The 25277-nt window shown below is 47.7% G+C and overlaps 2 protein-coding genes across 6 annotated transcripts in view; one reads left to right on the forward strand and one right to left on the reverse strand.

Annotated features, from left to right (window-relative positions):
* Positions 1-859: 859 nt before the first annotated feature.
* C10H11orf86 (chromosome 10 C11orf86 homolog) lies at positions 860-2420 on the reverse strand. 2 transcript variants are annotated; one of them, XM_010956699.3, is made up of 2 exons: positions 2065-2420; positions 860-1499 (listed from the first exon to the last, which is right to left on the reverse strand). In XM_010956699.3, the coding sequence occupies exons 1-2, from the start codon at positions 2332-2334 to the stop codon at positions 1395-1397; spliced, it is 375 nt and encodes a 124-aa protein (XP_010955001.1). In that variant the 5' UTR covers positions 2335-2420; the 3' UTR covers positions 860-1394. The 2 variants fall into 2 exon arrangements, with proteins under 2 accessions (XP_010955001.1, XP_010955000.1); XM_010956698.3 differs by having other exon boundaries at positions 860-1502; positions 2065-2414.
* Positions 1236-25277, forward strand: part of PC (pyruvate carboxylase) — a 103846-nt gene continuing 79804 nt past the window's right edge. Inside the window, exons 1-3 of one of the 4 annotated variants that reach the window (XM_074371672.1) lie at positions 13641-13782; positions 14153-14291; positions 18164-18198. The gene's annotated coding sequence lies outside the window, so the exon portion shown is untranslated. Of the gene's footprint in view, positions 1341-13640; positions 13783-14152; positions 14292-18163; positions 18199-25277 lie in introns of those variants that run through there. The other 3 variants (XM_074371673.1, XM_074371671.1, XM_074371668.1) reach the window with 3 other exon arrangements.

Consider the following 25277-nt stretch of genomic DNA (forward strand, 5'->3'; position numbering starts at 1 on the left):
GAGTGTGCTGAGTCAAAGGAGAGCAGTGAGGAGATGGGCTGGAGAATCTCTGGGGACCAAGAGGCCAGGATGAGGTTTGAGCACAGAGGACCCCAGGCCTCAGTTTCTTCCTCTGAACATCAGGAGGGTTTGTCAGAGTCGTAAACTCAAACTCTGCTTCCTGATTCCCCAGAGACACCCAGGGACCCATGTAGGGGCCACTGCAGAAGGGGGCTGAGCAAGGGGCATCCAAAGTCTGTGACTAATTGGGCTGGAAGCTTCCAGCGGGCTCCCATAGTCCAGGTACCAAGCCGGAAGTCCCAGTCCTGTCCCAGTTGGCTGTCTAGGACAAAATTTCCCCCCGGATTCCTCTTGTTCCTGAATGGCCCTGCCAGTGTTCTGGTCTCTGGGGAAACAGGGAACCTCCCCTCTGTCTGTTGGGCCCTCAGGTCCCCACACCACCCCAGAACAGACTCTGCACCAGGATGCTTGCAGCTGCTCCCTCACCTTTGACCTTGGGTCAGCTTGAGCCAGGAGAGCCCCAGAGACCCTACATGAAGTGCCAGTGTCTCTCACGGAGCTCAGGCTTTTTGGGGTCAGACCCTCCCCTCTGTGTGGCCCTGGGCGGGCCCCTTGCCCTCTCTGATCCTCAGGGTGAACCCTCCCTCATGGGGGTGAGCACAAAGGCAAGGAGCTGGAGAGAGTTGGGCCCTCCGAAGCTGGCTTGAGGTCAGCACAGGGAGAGTAAAGTCAGGAGAAGCAGCGGGAGAGGCCCAGCCTCCGGGGGAGCCACCCCGGTGCTGCTGGGAAGCCCTGGGCCCCGCCTGACCTCACAGGGGCTGACAGGGGACTGGGGAAGAGGTAGTCAGTAGGAAAATCATTTACTTCAGATCAGCAACCTTTATTCCTGTGTTGGGCACTGGATCGGGGTGGGGCCAGAGATGGAAGACAATGACCCCATCCACCCTCTGGGCCTCAGTTTCCCCTCCGTCACAAGGGGAGGGAAGGCGCCCCCTGCTTCCTTCACCTGGAGACTGAGTGCCCAAGTGACAATACGTGGGCCTGGGCCTCTCAGCCCCAGAGCGCCAGCACTGAGGGCTGCCCAGACCTCGTCCTTGCCCTGGGGATGGGCTCGCAGTCTGGGAGGGAGGCCCATGCCCCGCCCACCACTAGTAGCTGGCGAGAAGGGCAGGTGGGGTTTGGCCCAGTGACCAGGTGACGTGCCAGAGCCTCTCAGCCACGGGTCTGGCTTCATTGTGCTCTGTCCTGGTAGCAGAAGCGTCTGTGGGCCACGTAAGGAAGGCTGGAGCAGTCCACGTAGAGGAGGCCGCCCCATCCACAGTCCAGAGGGCCACGAAGAGGTAGGTCAGCAGTCACGGCCATCTTATCCGGTACAGTGAGGGCCCCCATCGCTTCTAGCATCCTTGGCTGTTGGTGCCCAGCAAGGCCTCTGGGGAGGCTGGCCGGCTCAGGGTCACGCTGGGGAACCTGGTGACAAAGTTCTCCCACCTTCTTCTTATCTTCTGGAAGACAGAGGAGAGGGGAGATCAAGGCTCAGGTCCCATGACTGAGGGGTGGGCTTCAGGTGCTGTTCCACCTCCAGCCATGAGGTGGTGGTAGATCCCAGAGACCGAAGCACCACACACTAGTCACCCAGTCTCCTGGAGGCCAGAGGCAGGAGGCAGGAGCCAGCAGCTCCCACTGAGGGGGTCCTGATCCCCACTTTTCTGGGGGAGAGGGGAGCACAAGATGGAACCCTGGAGAGTTGTACTGGCTGATTATCTTGCCTCTAGCAAACTCCACCCACCCAACATACTGATAGATTAATCACCTTAGAACAGCCTGCTCTAGAACCTTTCATGACTCGCCTGTGCCTATGGGGTAAATCCCCAATGCTGCCAGTGCCCTCAGAAATACAGTTCTTGGATCTCTCTCTCTTCAACCCCTTCCCCAGACAGTTCTTCACCTTCCTGGTCTATGGCCCTGTATGTTTGTACCTCTGAGCCTGCGCTGCCCTGGGTCCCTCTCCTTGGAGCCTCTACCCTCCCCCATAGCACTCCTCCATCCACCAACCCTCAGCCAAACCTGTTGATACTGCCTCAGCCACCGCCGGCTGCCTTCTTGCTGAGCTTGGATCAGCTGCTCTTTGTCCCCCAGGTCCCCAGGCAGACGCTCCTGATGGGGGGCATCCAGACTTTCTGGGCCTCTATTTGAGGACATGGACTTCTCATGCCCCTGTCTGAGGCTCAGCGCCCGGCGCAGTCGGCCTTCCAGGGGCCTCCCCCAGGGCTCCTGGAGCTTGCCATAGGAGGGCCGTGGTCCTCGCAAGGACTGGCTGCGTAGCCCTGTCCCCATGGCTCTGGAGGCTGCAGGCGCAGGACTGCTCTAGCCCCTTGGCAAGCCACTGGCCTTCTGAGATGGCCTGGTGCCTCCACCCCTGGGGACAAAGGTTGGTGTTGCTGAGGTGGCAATTGTGAACCAAAGGGCAGGCCACTGGGGTCAAGCATCCCTGAGTCACCAACACCACCACCTCTCCGCCTCCCAGAGAAGGGGGTGCAGGCTTCCTCCTCCTCTTCCTCCAGGCAGCCTTCCCTTCCAACTCCTGAAGAGCTTGGCCTCCCCTGAACTCCTGTAGCCCTGGCTGTCCAAACTCATTTCATTGACAATGTGAACAGATGGCTCAACAGCAAAACAGAGATGGGCTTTTAAGAAACAGGACAGCTCCAACCTAGAAACAGTTGAATTCACAGAGACAGAAAGTAGCACGGTGGTTGCCAGGGCCTAGGGGGGGAATGGCGAGTTGTTTTATGGCCGTAGAGCTCCAGTTTTGCAAGATGAAAAAACTTCTGGAGATTGTACAACAATGTGAATGTAAGTCACACTACTGAATTGTACATGTCAAAACAGCTAAGGTGGTAAATTTTCTGTTTATATAATTTTTTTTACTACAATTGGATATTTAAAAAAAGAAACAGAATAGCTCCAGTCTGGAAGTCAGGAGGCTTATTTTTACCCCCAGGCCTAGCTCTGGCCCTAGTTTTCCAGCAGAGAATAGGGTTAGGAGCTCAGGCTCAGAGGACCAGCTACTCCTGGGTAAATCGCAGTTCCATCACCCACAGCTGTGTGATGCTGGATGCGTTCTCCCGCTTGGCCTCCTTGTCTGTAATAGGAACAAATAACTCAGGTGTTGTCGTGAGGACTAACTATGATGACGCTGTGCTAGACACAGGGCCTGGCACGTGGCAAGTACTCAGTAAAAGTGAGTTGGCGGCAGGGGAGGGTATAGCTCAGTGGTAGAGCATGTGCTTAGCATGCACATAGGTCCTGGGTTCAATCCCCAGTACTGCCATTTTAAAAAGTGAAAAATAAGTAAACAAACCTAATTACACCCCCCAGCAAAAAAAAACAAAAACAAAAACAAAAAACCAAAACAATAAAAAAAAGTGACATTTGAAAAGAAAAAAGTAGAAGTCACAACTAAAGTAAGTTGGTATTCATTGATTTGGACAAATCCTTTCCCCTCTTGGTCAGTCTTCTCATCTGTAAGATGGGTTGTTGTGAAAATGAAATGAAATCATGAATGTGGATGCCTCTAAAAGCAAGACCAGCAGCAACTCTTTTTCTCAAGACAGTGGGGAGAGAGAAAGGTGCTTGGGCTGGGCCAGCCAATCCTTAGAATCATAGAATATGAGGGTAGAAAGGGGACTTCACAAATTGGGTCCACACCTTTTTGTTTTAACCTTTATTTTTTTTAAGCTTTTTAAACTGGTTCTGGGACTATTTCCTCCCTATATTTCATTTATACCTCATGATATTCCTATGAGGTGGATCTCATTATCCTCATTTGGTAGATCCCCATTTTGAAGGTTGGAAAACTGAGGCTCAGAGAAGTTAAGCAGGCTCAGGAAGTGGCAGAGCTGGGACTCCCGCCCCAGTGAGCCTGGCTTTAGAGTCTGTGCTCCCACCCTTCTGCTCCTGTCCTCGGGCTGGTGGCAGAGGCAGGACTGGAAGCCGCCGTCCTCCTTCCTCAGTGTCTGGGATGCTGCACTGGGTACCCCATCAGGTCAGGGAAGTACTGGCTGCAATTCTCGGCTCACTCCAGACTCCCCTGCGCCTGGCCTTGCTCTCTTTTCTCTCTGAGTTTCTAGGCCTTCTTTGGGTGAAGGGTCTCTTAATACCCTACAGGCTCAGCTCCCAGCCAAAGGAGCCAAGGCAGGGCCAGTGTGAAGAGAACAGAGAAAAAGGACTCTGACCTTCTGGCCCAGGCTGTCCCAGGACTGTGATCACTATTCCAATCCTGACCGCACCTCTAATGCCTAACCCTCCAGCCAACCTTGACCTGGTTAAAAAGCAACAAAACCATCACACAGTGTTCAACGCCCTTACCCGGGCACAGTTAACTCGAATCCCCATTCTCCCCAGAGTCTGAGCCGGAAAGAGCTTGTGGATGACTCACAGGCTTCTGAGATGTGTTGGGGTGAATCACTCACTCTTGTGTCACGCATATAGCTGCCGAATACCCTTATGCCAAGTGTGTAATCTTACAACAATTTCCCAAATCCATAAATCCATGGAGGACCAGGAGAAAATAATGTGTTCTCTTCCTTCCCCACTGCCTCCCTGCCTTCGTCACCTGGCAAGCTTACCTTTTCAGACCCTGCTGGGTGACAGCTCCCCTGGAAGCCTGCCCAACCCCTCAGCCCCTATTGGGGAGGCAGTCCCCTCTCCAGCCCACCCGATACACACAGGAGCAGCAGTCACACCAGGATGATTTCCCCACCACACTGGGTGTCTCTTGAAGGCCAGGACAACATCTCTTTCATCTCTGTCCCCAGGATATGACACAGTCAATGCTTGGTTTTAAATATTGGAGACTATGATTTGTCTATTGCTGTGTAACAAACTACCCAAAACTTAGTGGCTTAAAGCAACACGCATGTGTGATCTCACAGATCCTGTGGGTCTGGGATCCAGGCATGGCTTAGCTGGGCCTCTGGTTCAGGGTTCCTTACAGGTTTTCAATCAGGAGGCTGTAGTCACCTCCAGGTTTGACTGAGGGTGGATCTGCTTCCAAAATTATTGGCAGAACTTGGCTCCTTGCAGGCTGTTGCACTGAGGGCCTCAGTTTCTTGTAAATTGTTGGCTGTTCTCAAGGGATTACAACCTGGCAGCTGGCTTCAGTTGGAGCTGGCAAGTGAGAGGGCGAGAGATGGCAGGTGGGCAGAAGCCAGAGTCTTTGGGGAACTTAATCTCGGAAATGATCTCCTTTCACTTTTGCCATATTCTGTTCCTTCAAGGTGAGTCACCAGGTCCAGGTGGCACCCAAGGGAGGGACTCCCACAAGGGCATGAACACCAGGAGGCAGGATCATTGGAGGTCATGGAGGCTGCTAACTCGTGAGACCTGGGTGCCAAGCCCATCATGCTGCCTGAGTTGAAAGACTTGCACTTTCAGTGGTGGCTGATTCTTTGAGTGAGAAGCTTAACCTCATGTGCCAACAGTTAGCTATGAAATGGGGATGATAATTTATTTCATCAAGTCTAAGATGGCATTAATTGAAAGGTAGCATTATTTTATACACCACCCATTCACTGGAAGATGCAGCCCCGCTTCAGAGGTTGAAATGGGAGGGCAGAAATGTGTGCCTTAAAATTAATGAAACACACACACACACACACACACACACACACACACACAAATTAATGAAACACACAGTATTTATTTCTGAAAGTGGTCTGAGACTTAAACGGCTGGTCAAGGTTGTGAGGCTTAGATGCATGGAAGGCTGCAACCTGGGTCAGCCTGCCCAGATGTTCCTTCTTATTAGTGAGCCAATGAAATTAATCCACATTTACATGCTGTGGGCAAGACCTTGTTCTGAGATGTCTAGGCTGGAAGTGAGGCCAAGGGGAGCAAGGTAGAATCTCTACCCTTAGAAAACGAGGGATTCTCATGTACATAAAGGAAGGTGCCTTAAAACAGACACCAGGTGCTGAGGGTGCATGGAAGAGAATGGGAGACTACATCTGGCTTGGGAGTGGGGAGAATCCGGGCAGGCTCCCTGGAGGTGGTGGTGTTAGAACCTGGCCTCAAGGGCAGGGAGGACTGTTGCAGTGGAGATGGGTAACCAAAGCCTGGGAATGCAAAGGGTTACCTCTTGGGTGGGAGAAGAATTTGGAAAGGCAAACTGGAGCCCACTCTTCCTTGCCAGGAAGAGGAATGTAATTGATCTTGGGAGACAACAGGGTTGGAGTGTGCCCTTCACTCCAGGAGCCTTACCTCTGTGATTACATTTCACCCTCACACCCCTCTGGAGTTTAGCCCCATTTTTAAGATGAAATCACAGAAGCTCAGAGAGGTGAAGCAACTTGTTCAAGGACACACAGTCAGTAGTGGGCCTTGAATGCAGCCCCGCAGAGTCAGGCCAGTAAACAGAGTCCTCAGCAAATGGGTGTTCCACCTACCCTGGGGGGGACTTGGGTCTTCATGCACCCCACAGGACAATCAGACAGAACCCAGACAGCCTAACGTTTAATGCCATTGGAACTTTCCTTGAAAACATAATGCCCACCAGAAATGAGGCAAGAGATTGTGAAGATACACATATTTGATTTTAAAATGTTTGTGTGTGTTTCAACTGATGATTTATCTCTTGGCCTGAGCAGCTCTTATAGTACTGTACATTTTAGGGGAGCTAGTTCTTCTACTTCAGAACAGTGATATCATTTATGTCCATTGTTTTGGTTTTCATTTCCCCACAGGAAGTTAGAATGACAGGCTGACAAGTTCAACATGAGATTTTGGTTATCTTACCACTTGGAGACATCAATCAAAGGGAACGATAAATAATAAGGATGCTGCTGGTTATAAAAGCTCTCACCTTCTCATGCAGTGCCAGGCAATGTCTTCCTGTATGGGGTCCTGATAGCAGGCCGAGGAATCAGGGGAGGATTATTCTCAGTTTAGACAAAGCATTTAAGAGTAATAATTTCAGGGCCCCAGAGCTGGCAATACGGATGCTCTTGCATTCTTTTTCAAAATATGCAGGACCTGGTGATTGTCAGCGGTGGGTCTGCCCCTTCTCCTGTCTGAGCCTATTTCCTCATCTGTAAAATGGGGCTGAGTGGGTCTAGCCAGGGTGCCCCAAACTTTCCTTGTTTAAAAAAACACCGGTTACTGGGCCCTATCACAAGCCCCCTGCATAGACAGGTCTGAGCAGGGGACTAAGAAGCTGTCTGTACAGTCATATCCTAGGAGGCCTGTTTCTTGCAGGAAATCTTGGAAACATAATTGCTCAAGGCCTTTCCACCTCTGAGGACTGTAATCTTAGGACTCAAATTTCAAACCAAACCTCTTCCTTTGAAATCTAAATTCTAAACATTCTTGTCTTCTCTTTGACACCAAAGTGTGGAGCAGAAAGAGCACAGCCTGGGGGTCAGGGGATTGGAAGTCCAATCTCAGCTCTGCCCCTGATTACTGCTGTGATCCAGAGCGGAGTCATTTCCTTTCTCTGAGCCTTCGTATCCACACCTGCAAAATGGGTACAGGATTTCTGTCCAGGTATGTTGAGAGGCCCAGAGGAATTATGGCTCAGAGCGGGGAGGAGGATCTTACCCTCCTCTGCCTTAACCTGTGGGCAGTGGCCTTGGTATGGATCTGGAGAAGTGCTGGGGCTGTGATCTGCTAGACCAAGGCCCACCTTGGCAGGTGGAAGTTCTGACTGACTTGTAGAGATCCCATGATGGGATGGGCTTGTGTATGGAAGTTACCCTAGGAGCCTGGGTGTCTAGGGCGGAGTGGCCTGGACCCCTTGAGGACCTGGGGGGAGGGAAACATATCAAAAAGAGCAGAAGAGCTACTCCTGAACCATCCCTACCCCCATCACACACCGTGAGGGTCTGTGCGGCTTAGAAGAATGGAGACACGATTCCAGCCTCCGGAGAAGGCCTGGTGTGTCAATGCTTTAGGCAGTGAGGGGGCATGTTCACCACAGCCTAGTGCCCTGCCCTGTCTTTCCATCAGTAATGGTTTATCCTGTGGTCTTACCAGCAGCCAGGCTATCTGCGGCTCAGCTTGAACTGCCAGAATTTGGTTAATTAAAAAAAAAAAAAGTGATTTTCTTTTGTCATCTCAGGAATGGGGTTCTGGGACATCTAAGTTGTCCTGTGAGATCCTCAGGACAAAGCTGGCCTTCTGAATTGTAAATACGGAGGGGTGGGCTGTTTCTGGGTTTATAGTGACTATTTAGTTTGAAGAGTTCATGGCTTTATCTGGGAGCTTGCATCTACCTGGATGCTTCTGCTTAACCCAAGCTTCCTCAGTCCTAACTGCTCTTGGCCCTCCCCACAGCCCCCTCTGAGGCTGTGAGAACTTGCTGGTAAGCTGACCTCAAGGACCCTCTCCACGTCTTGACTCCATCATGCCTCTCAGCCTTTGCTTGGGCCATGTATAGGATCCTTTTTACATATATTCACCTGATAAACTCTTGATATATGTATGTATGTATGTATGTATGTATGTATGTATGTATGTATGTATGTATGTATGTATTTATCGAGTTTGCCTCCTCCAGGAAGTCCTCCAAGCCCCCTCTCATGGAGGTAAGGGACCCCTCATGGACTCATAGCAGTCTCTAGCACAGCACCATACTGTTTTGAAGTGGAGTGCTTTGAGGTTTCTGCACCTTATTGGTCTGGGAGCAAGCTTGGGGATGGGGAAAGTACCTCCTTTTCACTGTATCTCTACTGGGTGCTGCTGACATGGCTGTGGAGTGAATGCATCTCCTTGCCCCCACCACCCCATTCTCCTTCCCAGGACTGTTGACACAGTGACACCCTCCCTTCTCAGAATGTGCTCCTCCCTGTCCGATCGTGTCTCCTCTCTTAAACTTTCCCCTTCCCCTTAGATGTTGCACTCTCTGGACTCCTCTCTCTATTGGACTCTGTTCAGCCTCTGGGCATAGTTTCAACCAAGTGTGGGCTGATGGTACCTATTCCTTCATTTGCCATCTATATATTAAGCATCTGCTGTGCGCCAAAGTCAGCTTTTGTACAGGTGATGTTCAGGTGTGAAGAGGGGAGGGGAGTATAGAAGATAAACAAAATCCAAGAACTTTCCAAAAAGTGATAGTTACTAAGAAACAATAAGTCACATGTATCCCCAGCCTAACAGGAGCCCTGAGCTCTGCAGCTGCCCCTGGACCACTCTCTCCCAACAGAGCCCTGATGCCTATGCATATCCTGGCCAGCCCACCACAGGCTGGTCTCAGCCTGTCTGTCCCGCCTCACTTCCCCCCCTGCATCTCCCAGGACCTCAGCCAAGTTTCCCAAGCTTCCTGGGCCTCAAGAATCAAGGTAACAAGTTGGAAATTGTTTAAAAAAAAATAATAAAGGAAATAAAAAGATTCCTGGGCCCCACTCTGTGAATCAGAATCCATAGGGGCATGGGGTCCAGGAATTTGTTTTGTTTTTAAAGAGCTCCAGGGGGTTCTTAACATCAAGGAAGTCTGGGTAATAACTTCTCTAAAGCCTCTCAGTGGGTCTCAACCCTGACCCACATGAGAACCATTTGGAGAACTTCTAAACCTAGCAATGCAATGAAGGAGATCCCACTCCCCAGAGGTGGACTTACATGGTATTCTGCTGGTGATTCTAAGACCTCTGATCTGGTGGTTAATATGCATAAGAACCATGGGGTGGGGCTCAGGAATCTGTGTTTCCCACTAGCACCTTGTCTCAATGAGATTCTGTCACTAGTGACATTAGCGTAGAAGCCCACACTGAGAAATGCTTTGTCTAGCCACATTGGACTCCCCACTCAGGCTTTTGACTGGGCAGTTTTCTCTATCTGGGAGGAATAAGCCTCCCAACTTTGTCTTCCTGGGGATCTCAGTCTGGAGGTCGGACGTAGCCTGGATGGAGAAGTGTCTTGTTTCCTAATCAAACTTGAACTAATTTGTATGCCTGAGCTAACTATTCAGAATCCATACTATTGTTCTCAGCAGTTCATTTTCTAGTTCTCAATTAGTTTCTTTGTTCAGAGGCTATGTTTTCCACCCCCACCCCCCCACTTCTGTGTCTCTGCCATAGCAACAGGCCCCTACTAAGTGCTCAAAAGATATTTGTTAATTGAATGAATATGTGAATCTGGAGAACAGGGATTTTAGTCCTTGTTCTGCTACTAAAATAGTTGTGTTGGACTGACCCAGGTTGGAGTTTAACCAGACATGTGGAAGGAAAGACAAGGCAGCTGGAGAGACAAACGCAACAGACACAACACAGAGAAGAGAATGGAGTTGTACTGTCTCTCCACAATCAATAATCAATTTTTAGTTAACAAGATGGTCTCATAGTCCTTGATCCTCCCAGCTGTCTGGAAGTAGGTTATTCTTCCTCCATGCTTTAATTACCATCTGATGGTATTTTATTTTTAATTTAATTTATTTTATTTAATTTATTTTTTTGTCTTCTGTTTTTTTTTTTAACATTTTTTATTGATTTATAATTATTTTACAATGTGTCAAATTCCAGTGTTCAGCACAATTTTTCAGTCATACATGGACATATACACACTCATTGTCACATTTTTTTCTCTGTGAGCTACCATAACGTTTTATGTATATTTCCCTGTGCTATACAGTATAATCTTGTTTATCCATTCTACAGTTTTGAAATCCCAGTCTATCCCTTCCCACCCTCCGCCCCCCTGGCAACCACAAGTCTGTATTCTCTGTCTATGAGTCTATTTCTGTCCTGCATTTATGCTTTGTTTTTGTTTGTTTGTTTGTTTGTTTTTTAGATTCCACATATGAGCTATCTCATATGGTATTTTTCTTTCTCTTTCTGGCTTACTTCGCTTAGAATGACATTCTCCAGGAGCATCCATGTTGCTGCAAATGGCGTCATGTTGTCAGTTTTTATGGCTGAGTAGTATTCCATTGTATAAATATATCACATCTTCTTTATCCAGTCACCTGTTGATGGACATTTAGGCTATTTCCATGTTTTGGCTATTGTAAATAGTGCTGCTATGAACATTGGGGTGCAGGTGTCATCCTGAAGTAGGGTTCCTTCTGGATACAAGCCCAGGAGTGGGATTCCTGGGTCATATGGTAAGTCTATTCCTAGTCTTTTGAGGAGTCTCCACACTGTTTTCCATAGTGGCTGCACCAAACTGCATTCCTACCAGCAGTGTAGGAGGGTTCCCCTTTCTCCACAGCCTCCCCAGCATTTGTCATTTGTGGATTTTTGAATGACGGCCATTCTGACTGGTGTGAGGTGATACCTCATTGTAGTTTTGATTTGCATTTCTCTGATAATTAGTGATATTGAGCATTTTTTTCATGTGCCTTTTGATCATTTGTATGTCTTCCTTGGAGAACTGCTTGTTTAGGTCTTCTGCCCATTTTTGGATTGGGTTGTTTATTTTTTTCTTATTGAGTTGTATGAGCTGCTTATATATTCTGGAGATCAAGCCTTTGTTGGTTTCATTTGCAAAATTTTCCTCCCATTCCGTAGGTTGTCTTCTTGTTTTACTTATGGTTTCCTTTGCTGTGCAGAAGCTTGTAAGTTTCATTAGGTCCCGTTTGTTTATTCTTGCTTTTATTTCTACTAGGAGGAAATTTTTGAAATGTATGTCAGATAATGTTTTGCCTATGTTTTCCTCTAGGAGGTTTATTGTATCTTGTCTTATGTTTAAGTCTTTGATCCATTTTGAGTTGATTTTTGTATATGGTGTAAGGGAGTGTTCTAGCTTCATTGTTTTACATGCTGCTGTCCAGTTTTCCCAACACCATTTGCTGAAGAGACTGTCTTTATTCCATTGTATATTCTTGCCTCCTTTGTCGAAGATTAGTTGACCAAAAGTTTGTGGGTTCATTTCTGGGCTCTCATTCTGTTCCATTGGTCTGTATGTCTGTTTTTGTACCAATACCATGCTGTCTTGATGACTGTAGCTCTATAGTATTGTCTGAAGTCTGGGAGAGTTATTCCTCCAGCCTCTTTGTTTCTCTTCAGTAATGCTTTGGCAATTCTAGGTCTTTGATGGTTCCATATAAATTTTATTATGATTTGTTCTAGTTCTGTGAAATATGTCCTGGGTAATTTGATAGGGATTGCATTAAATCTGTAGATTGCCTTGGGCAGTGTGACCATTTTAACAATATTGATTCTTCCAATCCAAGAGGATGGGGTATCTTTTCATTTTTTAAAGTCTTCTTTAATTTCCTTCATCAATGGTTTATAGTTTTCTGTGTATAATTCTTTCACTTCCTTGGTTAGATTTATTCCCAGATATTTTATTACTTTGGGTGCTATTTTAAAGGGGATTGTTTCTTTACTTTCTTTTTCTGTTGATTCATCGTTAGTGTAAAGAAATGCAACTGATTTTTGAAAGTTAATTTTGTAACCTGCTACCTTGCTGAATTCTTCAATCAGCTCTAGTAGTTTTTGTGTGGACCTTTTAGGGTTTTCTATATATAGTAACATGTCGTCAGCATATAGTGACACTTTTACCTCTTCTTTTCCAATTTGGATTCCTTTTATTTCTCTCTCTTGCCTGATTGCTGTGGCTAGGACTTCCAGGACTATGTTGAATAGGAGTGGTGATAGTGGGCATCCTTGTCTTGTCCCAGATTTTAGTGGGAAGCTTTTGAGTTTTTCGCCGTTGAGTACTATGCTGGCTGTAGGTTTGTCATATATAGCTTTTATTTTGTCGAGATATGTTCCCTCTATACCCATTTTGGTGAGAGTTTTTTATCATAAATGGGTGTTGAATTTTATCAAACGCTTTTTCTGCATCGATTGAGATAATCATGTGGTTTTTGTCCTTTCTCTTGTTGATGTGATGTATTACATTGATTGATTTGCGTATGTTGAACCACCCTTGTGTCCCTGGGATGAATCCCAACTTTGTCATGATGTATAATCTTTTTTATGTGTTTTTTCTCACTGGGAGGCAGAAATTTTGGTTTGTTTTGGTCGCTCCCGTATCCTCTGGTTGGCAGAGCCTAGTTTATGAAGCTTTCCGTTCAGCAAGCCTTCTAAATCCTCTAAGTCCTGAGTGGCCTCCATTTACAAATTGGGAAACTAAGGCTCAGAGAGGTGAGGTTGCTTGTCCAAGGTCACACAGAGATTCCTGCCCATCACCACTATCCCCACAGCTGCTAAAGGGGAGAATCAAGTAAACTTGTGTGCTTCAGCGCCTTCGCAAGTGCCTTCTGCTCTTCGCAAACCCTTTCCCTCCGAACTCTTCTCCATCTGCTTGCGTGTATCTGGGTCTAGCCGGTAACCCTGAGCCCGGGTGCGATCTGTTATGCTTGCGGCTTTCGGAGACACGTGCTACTCGGGTGAATGAATCGCTCGTCCCCACCTCCGCCGACAGCCAATCGCAGCCGGCCAGAGCCCCGCCACTTCCGCCTATTGCGGGCCGCGGCCCGGGCCGTGCGGCCCACGTGGGGCTCTGGAGAAAAGGGAGTAGGCGGTGGTGCGCCAGAGGCGGGCTCCCTGAGCCTCGTCACCAATCTAGGGGCCCGCTGGGGACGCGCGGGGCGGGGCCGACGTGGGGCGCCAAGGCTTAAACGTGATGGGCAGGCGGGCGTAGGGAGGAGTCCCAGGCAGGGGAGCGGGAGTGACAGAGTATGTAGCCCAATAACAGGAGGGGTTGGGCTGCCTGAGCCAGTAGGAAGTCCGTAAGGCGGGACCGGGCCTGCAGCAAGTTCGGTTGCGCGGAGACCGCAGCTGTTCCCTGTCAGTGGAGGCAGCGGCGGTGGAGGCGGTGGCGACGACTTGCGGCGGCAGCGAGGAGGTGAGTGCCGGCGGCGCTGTGTACCTTCCTCTTACCGCAGCGGGTCGGAGCGGGTGGGCGTGCGCCGGCGCTGCCGCGGGGGACGCTTATGTAAGGGTCGCGCACGCCAAGGCGGCGCGGGCTCCACGAGTGACGGCTGGAGGAGACGGCAGCGGGCTGTGCGCGACCCGACGCGACGTGCGCCTCCCCTCCCCTCCTCCTCCCGCGGGGGCGGCCTGAGGGAGCCCGCCGTCTCCTGCCCCGGGAACCCCTCATCCCGGTCCCCCGGGCCCGCGAGCATCCCTCCCGCGCGGGCGCAGCCCGGCCTCCTCCACCCTGTACCCTGGGGGCCGCCGGCGGCTTTATTCCTGCTCTCGGGCCCATTTTGCAGATGGAGAAACTGACGCACGGAGCCCTAAAATGCCTCGCGCGGGGTCCCTGAGGGTTCGAACCCAAGTCTGTCAGAATCCGGAGCCCAGGTGTTCCCCATCATACTGGAAGTTGCTCAGCTCTGAAGAAAGCCGTGGCGTGTAAGGCGAGGGTTTTCCGTGTTCCAAGTGCCTGCACTCTGCTTCCCGTTGGATCCTCCTAGTAACCTTGGGGGGCATTCTTGTAATTCCACTTAGTTTCAGATGAGGAAGCTTGAGGCCCCAGAAGCAATGACTTGTCCAGAGCTACTCGGTTAGGAGGAGGTGGGGCTGATCTCAGCCCGTTATTTCTACAGCTTTTAGCAGTTAACGAAGCACAGTGAGGAGCAGCGGGCCCTCCGGGAAGCGCTCTCCTGGGCACGGAGTCAGAAGCCCTGGCTTTGAGGACCTGCTATACAGGTTCTTCCCAGCCCGTTTTGCTTTGTGTACTTTGAGTTGTTTCGCCTGTGGGGATCCCTTTCCTCATCTCACAAATGTTGGGGCTAGTCCAGGTCCCTAGATCCCTGGCAGCTTTGAAATTCTTAAAAATCTGATTGAAATTCATTTTGTGAGAAAGAGTAGGCCAGGGACCATTACCCCTACTCTGTAGCTGAGAAAACTGAGGCTCAAAGAGGTGCCGATCTTTGCCAGATCACAACCAGTCTCCTCAGTCTTTACCAAGAAATCCTTGCCTTCCTGTTTCTCCCTAACCCACTGCTGCCAGCAGCCCTGGCCCTCCCTATGACACCCTTCCCCTGCCTGTGATGCAAACAGTTGTGTTGGGGGGGTGTGCTCAGCATTTCTCTTCCCTCACAGCTACGGCTTTTCTGCTTCGTCCGCACTTTATCTAAACTCTTGAACTCTTAATCTCATTCTTTGCACACCTATCACGTTCAGAGCCCTAGACTGGGTGCTAAGAGAAGACCTGGGAGATGAGGTGCCCTCGAACTGCCGACAGAGTGGTTGGGGGAGACAGAATGAAACAGAACGTAAGCAGCAAGTCAGCATGCCACAGATGTTTGTAGAGAGCTGGTGTGGGCGAGGTACGGCCCACGGAGGACGTGAAAGAGAAAATTCAGGAGAGGCTGGCAAATCAGGGCAAACCGCTAAGGCCAGGGAGAGGAGAAATGGACCGGCTGGGGGCTGGACGGGCACGGATTGGGGAAGGCTTTGTGGAGGAGGCGAGCTGTGAGCCTCTTTTGATGCCAGCAGGTCCGGCTCAAATCAAAGGGCTTGGATTTGAGCAGCCAAGGTTTTATTATGGGATAGAGGTGAGTTTTAAGCAACTAGAACTTGCAAGAGGAAGGCTGAGGAAGGTGGGAGGAGAAGGTGGAAGAAATAGCACTTCCCAGTTGAGTGTGAGCAGAATGGCTGGTCACCGAGAAGAGGCCTCTGCAGGAGGCGTAACAAGGTGAGGGCACTTGCTAAGGTGAGTGTAAGTTAGAAGTGAGATTGGGTCCAAAGGTGCCAGGGGACTTGGCTGGACGCTGAGGGCCCAGCAGCAGCGGACCTGAGCTAGTTTGTGCTGTTTGTGTCCCAGTAAGCAACTTGTCAGCAGGTGTCCTTGTGAGCAGCTTCTTAGTGGCTGCTCTGCCCTGCCCTGCATAAGGGGCTTTGTTCTACAGTTGCTCAATATCTGTGTGTTGACTGGAATTAGATTGGCATTCAAAGTTTCCATAGTTTACCCCAAAGTCTCTTCTGCTCCTTATCTCCTTATCTTTCTCTGCTGAAGCCTGCTCCAGCTTGACTGTCTCAGTGCTGGTTCTCGCCTCCAGGATCACCCCTCAGAGAGGTTTGCCTTGGTGTTTGTAACCCCGGTGGATCCCTCCTGCCTTTGATGTGCCAACACAGGTGGCTTGCTTCCTCCTTATCTCACTTTCAGTGCCCCGGGTGCTGTGCTCGGTGCCTGTCCTAACTGCTCACGGAGGTACCAGGACCGAGGCAGGGCTGGACTGCAGACCCAGGTCTCATTCCAAGTTGCAGCATGTACGGGGGCTGCAGGGATGATTGTTTCATGTCAAGAGTATCTGGGAGGAAGTCCTGGACAGGCCCCAGACTGTCCAGATCTCTCTCTCGGACTCGAGCTGGATGCCCTGCAGGTAAACATTTCCCTGGAGGACTGGTATAGGCCTTCTCTCTAGCTCCAGGTAGCATGCTGCTCTCTCTCAACGGGGCCCATCTCCCCACATCTAGCAAGCGTGCTTGTTTGTAGGCTAGTCTCATCTGCAGACATCCTTCCCAGGAGTGGGGCGTTTTGCCTGCTCTCTGAAGCCTTATCTGGGCCCGCCTGACCATCCCTTCCCCTCTGTTTTAGCTGCCTCTAGGCTCAGCTGTGGGTGCTTTGCCAAACTGTCAGAGGAGTAGGGCCTGAGAGTGGACGATGAGAAAGTGATGAAACGAGTCAACCGTTTCCTCTTACCCACTGAATGAAAAGATAGGATCCTACCTATTGGACTTTTTCTTCCATTCGACCCCGCAGGTACCCTCTTCTGCCTCAGCCTCATCTGAGACTGTTAGCTGTTTCCCTGAAAGTCACTTCTTCTTGTCCTTCCACGGCTCTTGTTCCCGTGACCTTGTTCTCTGCAGAGCTTCTCTTACCCTGTCCCGTCAGAATTACTTTTCAGGCTTCCCTGCGTTAAAGTCTTGCCGAATCTGTTCAGTTGGCTGTGGGTTCTCTCCTTTAATGATAATGATAATAAATAATGACTTATTGTTATTAATAATAAAAGCCAACCTTTTGAACTCTGATTCTGTGGTGGCAAGGACCTTGCAAAGCCCCTTTTATGTATTATTTGATTCTCACAACAGCCCTACAATGAAAGTACTGTTAGCTCCTTGTTTACAGATGAGGAACTGTGGGTGAAATAACTCCCCCAGAATCACATAGCTAAGAAAGGGTGTGGCAGGGGTCCGCCCCAAGCTGTCAGGCTCAGAGTTTCCACGTGGGTCACTTGTTCTTATCTCTGTTAGCTCGCCTCCACGACTTACTTTCTGGCACTTGGGGAGCAGAGCCTGTGCCTTTGGTATGGTGCCTTATGTAAGGCATGTGCTCGAGAAGTATTTAATTGAATTGAATGCCCTAAACATTCATTTTCAACCTTGATATAATCTACAAAGTCAACTGGTTTTCTCGGAACATGGACTTAGTTCATTTGATGGTTTGCAGGCCTGCGTCTCCATTTTGCTCTTTATTGACTAGTGGCTGGAGCTGACTGTCAGGTGTGGCCTTTCAGAAACAAAGCAATCTGTGAACTCCAAAAAGTGGTCACCTACCACCAGCTAGGCTCCCATGGGTCCAGACATGGGGTGTGCTCCTGTGTGTGTGTGTGTGTGTGTGTGTGTCAGGGGAGAGGGGATCTCTGCAGGAAAGGATCTGAGGAATTAGCCAGGGAAACAGAAGTAGCTTCTTAATTTGTGTCAGGTTACGTAGAGGCAGGAACCAGGCTCAGAGGACCCCTGGGGAGGTGGCTTCTGCAGGATTGGAGGCAGCTCTGCAGAGGAAACGGGCCTGGGGCTGGGTGGAAGGAGGCAGAAAGACAGAGCACTTCAGATAAAGCAGTGAGTTTCTAGAAGTTCTTGTTCTTGTGTATTGGGTGCCAGGAAAAGGTTTTACTTAAATGTTTGTTACTAAGCACGTCGGCAAACGTCTGAGTGCATCCCCGGTACCAGGCCTGGTGCCAGTGCTTTGAGTGTTACCTCATTGGGAACCCTCTGACGGGGGTGTTGTTATTCCCATTTCACAGATGGGAAAACAAGCTTTGAGTGGTTTCGGAATGGGTGGTAGAGCACGAAGTATGGAGCCCAGGCAGTTGGACAACAGAACTGGGGTCCTTACAGCCCTGCGCTGTCCTCGTGTCCCCCAGATGCCCCTGCGATGAGGGGATGCAAAGCAGCAGTTCTTCTCTGGGCGCTCAGTCTCTGTTCCCGCCACCCCTAGGTTCTCTGGGGAGTGCTGGAGAGAAACGAGGGTAACGCTTTCTTTTTCTTTTATTTAGATAGCGGCCTTCTGAGAGCTGACAAAACCCTGAGGGTAAGTGCTGTGCCTGGGTCCAGGTCGGGGGGGTGGTGGTGCATGTGGGTCCTTCCGGAGCAGCAGCAGTGGATGTGAGCAGTCCTGGCTCGTCAGTTATCAAGCTCAGTAAATAAAAAGGGCCAAGCTCTGACTTTTGGAAAATATAAGTTGTCTTTGTTCCCATCTCTCTTGGTTTTCTTGGTTTTCTTGGTTTTCACAGGAAAGTGATGTCTGGCTCCCTGCTGGCCCCAGTTGGCGACTAGCCAGCTTCAGCAGGAGGCCCTACTTCTGGAGGGTGTGTGGCTTGAGATGCCTGTGGCGGGGGGCGGGGGGGGGGAGTGGCAAGGCTCCTAGGACCACGGGAAGCATCTCTAGGGCTGGGCAGCTTCTGAGAAGGCCCCTTGAGTCAGTGTGAAGATCAGGCAGCTGGGCAGTGAGGGGTGTGGGGAGGTGTGCACAGCTGGGCGCGGGAAGTGGCTCTGGTGACTGGCTGTAAAAGCACACGACATGTGTTTCCAGTGATGCTCAGCCTTTGGGAGTCACAACGATGAGGGGGTGAAGGTGGACTAGGCCCCTCTTCCCCTCACATAGTGCTCTCTGGCCGCACCGCCCTGTATTAACCTCCAACTCTTAAGGTTTCCCCTCACACAGGAAACTCCACTGATTGCACTGATCCTGGTGCATCTCCGCAGCCTGAAGTCCAAGGCCCTCGGGCCGGGAGCCACCTGATGGTCCCGTCCTATCTCCCACTGCTGGTCTGTGAGAGCATCCTAGCCGGGCATGAGCCTGGCTCTGCCTAGTGTCCCGCCTGCATTTCCGACACTGATATGCTCTTCCCTTCACCCAGAAGCAGGCCAGCCATCACCCTCGTTTCACAGCCAGCTGCCCTGGAAACTTTGTGGCTCAGGGACGACTTTGCCCAGAGCTCAAGTCCAGGGCTCAGCATGGGGATTCCTTTGTATGGGGATTTTTCTCAGGTGACCCTTCAGGACCCAGGAGCTGTTCTTCTTCCTGAGATTTTTCCACAGTCCTTGCTTGTCCCGGGTCGTGGGCCAGCCATGGCCGTTTAGCACTCTAAGACTGAGTTTGTTTGGGAAAATGGGCAGAGTGTAAAGGCAGATGGGTATGAGTGGAAATGGCTCTGGACCTTTGATGGACTCCACCCTCCACAAAGTTTCCACTGCCCTGTTTTCTCTGCTTTCTCTCGGCCTCCTGCCTTGGCTGATAGAGCTGAGTGTTACGGCTCTTACTGGCATCCCTGTGGGGAGAAGAGGGACAGTTAAGTGAAGGTCCCCAAACCACTTCTGTTTTGGAGTGAGAAATTGGGGTGCAGAGAAGACTAATTAGCAGAGTCTGAGATTCTGACCATCCCCCCACCCCCTGCCTCTGTTTTTTCAGAGTGTCATCTTTTATTGCATGTCTTCCAAAATCCATTAATAGGAAGGGAAAATAAGTCCCCACGAAGGGCCTTCTTCTCCCAGGTCATTTAATTTGTTAAAGCTTGTTTGGCTTCTCAGTCCCTAAGTCCCTTGAGCTATGCTTAGTTACTGTAAGTAAGACTCTGCCATTGAAGGTTCCTGCCCTCCCCTGGCCTCTCCTTTCTGTCTCCTTGGTGATCCTGGAGGGAAGTGGATGTGGTGTTTTGTTTTTTTTTTTTTAATGCCAGAAGGCATAACCCTGGGTCATCTCAGCATCCCCTCATTGCAGCTGTTCCTTACCTCCTTATCCTGATTTGCCTGCAGGCCAGAGAAGCAGGGGGCTGGGATAGCCATGGCTGCTCTAAGTACATTTCCACCAGCTGTGTGTGGAATGGGGCCAAACTCCACATGTGGCAGCTCCTCTCCTGACCAACATCCATCCCTAAGTGAGGCCTCGGGAAAATTCCATGATCTGGCTGTGCTGAGTCATGCTTAGTCTCTGAGGATCCGTGTGTCACCTTTTGCATGTCTGTCACCAGTCAGCCCAGGGTCTGGGAAAGGCTGCAGTTAACTATGCAGAGATATCAAGCTGCCAACCTCTTAATATTTGCTTCTCCGAATGCTTTTACTAATGTGCTAGTTATCATTATAAAATTGATTAATATTAAGTCATTAGTAATAAATGGATTATTTATTCTGGAAAACATTCCTCTGTTATGGGGAAGCTAAGATTCAGAGAGACTAACTGACTTGATGAGTTTTGGGTGGGTGGCATGTCTGGATGAGATTTTTGATGCCCCCCCCCACCCCTGGGTTTTTGTGTAATGCAAAGATTATTCAGAAGTTACTTTGGTTGAAAAAAATTGATTTTCAATTTGTTCAAGTTGCAAACTCAGAAATCTTGTCCTTCCTTTAAGGGCTAGTCTTTTACATTTAGCTTTTAAATATAGCCTACAAATCTTTCTGTTCTATTTATGATTCCAGAAAATTTCAACAATCACTTTAAGAGGTCTTTTGTTAATACTTGATCCATTTGCAAAATTAACTCATTTGAAATTTTTAAATTGAGAGTTTATGAATTACATTCAACTTTCTTCAGTTGTTTTAGTACTTACAATTAACAGAATCTTTAATACTTTTAAAAGGATTCCTGTAAATTTAATACATTAAACTAACTTACATTTTCTTAAATATTCCTATATTATTTTATGTTTTTTTCACACAGCTTTATTGAAGTATTTTTGACATAATAAATTACGCGTATTTAAAGTATACAATTTATATTTTGACATATGCATACACTTTTGAAACCATAACCACAATTAAGATAGTGATTATCCAGAAATGTCCTCGTGCCCCTTGGTAAGTCCTTCCTCCCACCCCTCTCTGCCTTCCCAACTCCCAAGTAACCACTGAACTACTTTCTCTTATTACAGATTAGTTTGCATTTTCTGAAATTTTACATAAGTGGAATCATATAGTGTATATTTCTTTTTTGTCTGGCTTCATTCACTCAGCATACTTATTTTGAGATTTGTCCAGGTTGCATGTATCAATAGTTCTTTTTATTGCTGAGTAATATTCCATTAGTGGATATTCTGCAATTTGTTTATCCATTCACCTGTTCTTGGTCATTTTAGTTGTTTTCAGTTTTTGGTGATTCTAAATAAAGCTGCTGTGAACTTCTGTGTACAAGTCTTTGTATGGACATATATTTCATTTTCTCTTGGGCAGATTGTGTAAGAGTGGAGTGGCTGGATCATATGACAGGTGTATGTTTAACTTAAACTGCCTGACTGCCTTCCAGAGTGGTTGTACCATTTTACATTCCCACAGGCAGTGTATGAGAGTTCTGATCCTGCTACATCATCACTAAATTGGATATGGTCAGACTTCTTCATTTTAGCCATTCTAAAGGTGTGTAGTGATATCCCATTCATTGTGGTTTCAATTTGAATTTCTCTGGTGGTTAATCACATGGAGCATCTTTTCATGTGCTTATTTGTCATCTGCCAATACTGATTTTAAATTAGTAAGATTCCAACTTAAAATCACAAGTTTAAGCCAGTTACTCAGTTACACATTTTAATTGGAATCTTGAGGCTGACTTGTTACTCTGAACAGACCAAATTTCCTTGAACATTTAAGTATGTAAAGTAACAGATACACACAGATTTCCTAACATGAAATTATAAATACTGTGGTTTTAATTTTCTTAGGCATATTTGTATACTTAAATTTAATCTTCCTAGAATTAAATAAGCTTACCTAATAAGGAAATAATGATATGATTTCAAACTGTAGTAGGTTACTTTCCTGAGCAACTTTTGGACTTTCTTTCTCAACTGGATGACACTGCTTTAGAATTCAAGAGCTTGCTGCCCAGGGGGAACTGGGTCTTAGCCTTTGACTCCTACTGCTAGGCAGGGCCCTGGGTCATTGCCATCTTCCCCTAGCCGGGGATGGTCTCACAGCCCATGTGCCCTAGACTGAAGCATGCCTAATCCTTTCTTCCCGTGGAACTCCACTTCCACACCCAGGCTGCTGGGTTGTGTGACTGGATTTCATTAATCTGCTCAAAGCTTCATTTCTATGCACTATGGCCACAAGATCAGTGGAATTAAAATGCAAAGTAAGGTGGAATTTAGATTCTGCTTATCTTCCAAGCCTTGTCTGACCTAGGGCTAGTTTTAAAATCATGCCAGTGACACAGCCAGGCTAGAGTTGGAGTCCCAGACGTCTGAGTCCAGGTCTGGCATTTCCTCCTTGCATCTTACCCTTTTTCAAATGAAGAGGAAAGGAGTCTGAAACTTTAGAGTTCTTGGTGACTAAGAAATTCTGGCACCTGTAACCCATGCTTGCCGTTTCCTGTTCTTTAGTTCATTCCACTGGAAATGGTGAGAACCCTGGCCTCTCCCTAACCTCCCAGTGGAGAGCTACAACTCTCTTTGGGGAGGACATTGTCATCAAATGCTTGTTAGAGATTTGGATTTTAGATAATAAACAGATGTGTACTTGAGTTCCTGTCTTGGTCACTGAGTGTGGCTTTAGGAAGCTTGTGAATGGTATGGGACCTGGTTGAAAATGATTAATGCAGTCTGACCTCCCCTCCGATGTCTGATGCTTACGTAGCTCCATATGGGTAAGATTGAAGGTCTGTGGAGTTCCAAGAAAAGAAAATTTGTGTGGCAGACTGTCTTAGAGTCCTGCTTTTCAGAAGTTTTAAATATTGTCTTCCTTACTTTTGGCTCTGAGTTCCCCCTTCAGGTGGTGAGGGAGCATTGCATGATAAATAGCATGAAAGTATATTATTAAGTGATGGCAGTGACATCACTGGGTGTCAGAATCTCCGTCCAAAGAGAGAGGAAAATGTGCTCCTCCACAGGGCAGGGCATTGAATGGCAGAGGGTACAGAGAAAATTGAACCTAAAATTAAAAAAAAAAAGGCATTGGACATGGTAATTTCAGTTCTAGAAATGTAACCTAAGGTATAATGGGACTAGCACACAAACATCCTAGGCTGTTCAGGACGGCATGTTTATAGCAAAACTCGCAGTCCACTCAGTATCCTACAATGCAGCTTTACAAATAGCCTGTGTACCCTAATCAGACTGTTGCTCTAAATCTTACCACGGAACAAGAGCCATGGTGCTTTTACTCGAGAAAAGTAAAACAATGTGTAAGGTCTCACTGTTGGTTATTTTGGAATATTATCTCAATTTTTTTTTCTGGATGCTGGAATTATAAAATTTTGTATTTAAAAAATGTTGCTGTGTATTTTATTTTAAATAATCAGATTTAAAAAATTGAAGTATGGCACTTATAATACTACTTGGGGCTTAAGATTAAGTACAAAGTATTTAAATATTAGATTTTTTTTCCTGTTCTCCAAAAAATTGTTTTGAGGGGTGAAAACCTCTTTCTAAATGCTGTAAGGGATATAGGTTCTTGGAGAATGGTGAAATAAGGACTTCTTAAAATATATTGCTCCATAAAAGAAATGAGAAAGCTGGCAAAAGCTGGCAAAATCAACTTTTTCAGATCCCTGGAAATTAATCAAAGGCTTGCAGCAATCCAAGGAACATTCATTCAAGAAAAACGGCTGAATCTTTTTTCAACAAAAAATTAGACATGTAAAGAAACAAACAATGTCATGTACACAGGAAAAGGCACAATCAATAGACACTGTCCATGAGGACCTCAGACGTTGGACTTTGTAGACAAAGTCTTCAAATCAGCTATTTAAAGATATGTGTAAAGAACTAAAAGAAAGTATGAGGGGAAAAAAAAAGTAAGAGAGCAGTGCCTCACCAAACAGATGATCAAAAGTGATAGAAATTACAAACAAAAAATTCTAGGGTTGAAAACAATAACTAAAATGGAAAACGAATCACTATAGGGGCTGCAGCAGAGCTGGGCAGGCAGAGGAATCAGCAAACTTGAATACGGGTCAACTGAGATTAAACAGTCTGAGGAACAAAGGGAAAACGGGAAGGAAACCGTACACCTCAGACACCTGTAGAACACCTACCACACACACGATGGGAGTCCTGGAAAGTGCGTAGAGAGAAAGGAGCAGAACGAATCTTTGAAGAAATAATAGCCCCAAACTCCCCAAATTTGATGAAAACCAATAATTTATGCACCCAAGGAGTTCAGTGAACTCCAAGTAGGATAAAGTCAAAGAGATTTATCCTGGACACATCATAATCAAAGAATCTTGAAAGCAGGAAGAGATAAGCAACTCATCACCAGGGATCGTTGATAAGATTAAGATTAATCATTTCGCCTTGGAAACTATGGAGGCCAGAAGGCAGAGAGATGAACGTAGATACCATTTGAGGCAAAACCTACTGTATTTGACTTTTGAGTCTTAGATGGCTCTGATCTCTTCCATCTTCAGAGATAACATGTCAGTCTCGTCTCTAAATAACAATTACTCAAGCTCTTTTCACACTTGACCTGTTGGAATTCTTTTACCAAGTTCTCCTCTGCAAGTACTTTTTGAAATACCTAAGGAATGCTTACTATGTTTTCCACCAAGCCTGGAACATAGTTGGGGCTCAAAAAATATTTGCTAAATGAATGAAATCTACCTGGGTTACTTCTTTCCTTCGCCAGCTGTCTACTCATTCTTCTCTTCTGCGTGTCACCTGTCATTCTCCCTGTCTCAGGGCTGTTCCCTCTTCTTTTGCCTTAAACATGTAAACAGACCTGTCTCATAACTTCTCAGAGTACATCTTTTAAAAATATTACCAGATACATCACAAAATTTTACTGAATGCCTGGGGATAGCAGAATAGAATTACAACACAGAGGGGAAAAATGTTCTGTCCCCAAAGGTGAATTTAATCTTTAAGTCAAGAAAAGTAAAACAACTTTGGTAACCTAGTAGTGGCAGCCTCTCCCCCACCCATTAGCCATTAAGGTTTCAACAGATATTAGGGTCTGGTCTCCACTAGCGCACCCCTGGACACCATGGAACCAACTGCTGATGTTCTGTTTGCTTCTGTTGTTGATAATAGGCCCTACATGTGTATAGCACTTTATAGTTTTATTATTTATTGGACAGTTCTCGCTGGGACAGGTTAAAGTCGTGGATGGTGGACCAGAGGTTCAGGGGGCTTCAGTAAGTCACCCAGCCCCACCAGGAGGAGGAGCGCTAAGCTTTGGCAGCAA

This window comes from Camelus bactrianus, chromosome 10 (assembly GCF_048773025.1).
Source record: "Camelus bactrianus isolate YW-2024 breed Bactrian camel chromosome 10, ASM4877302v1, whole genome shotgun sequence".
Taxonomy (NCBI): Eukaryota; Metazoa; Chordata; class Mammalia; order Artiodactyla; family Camelidae; genus Camelus; species Camelus bactrianus.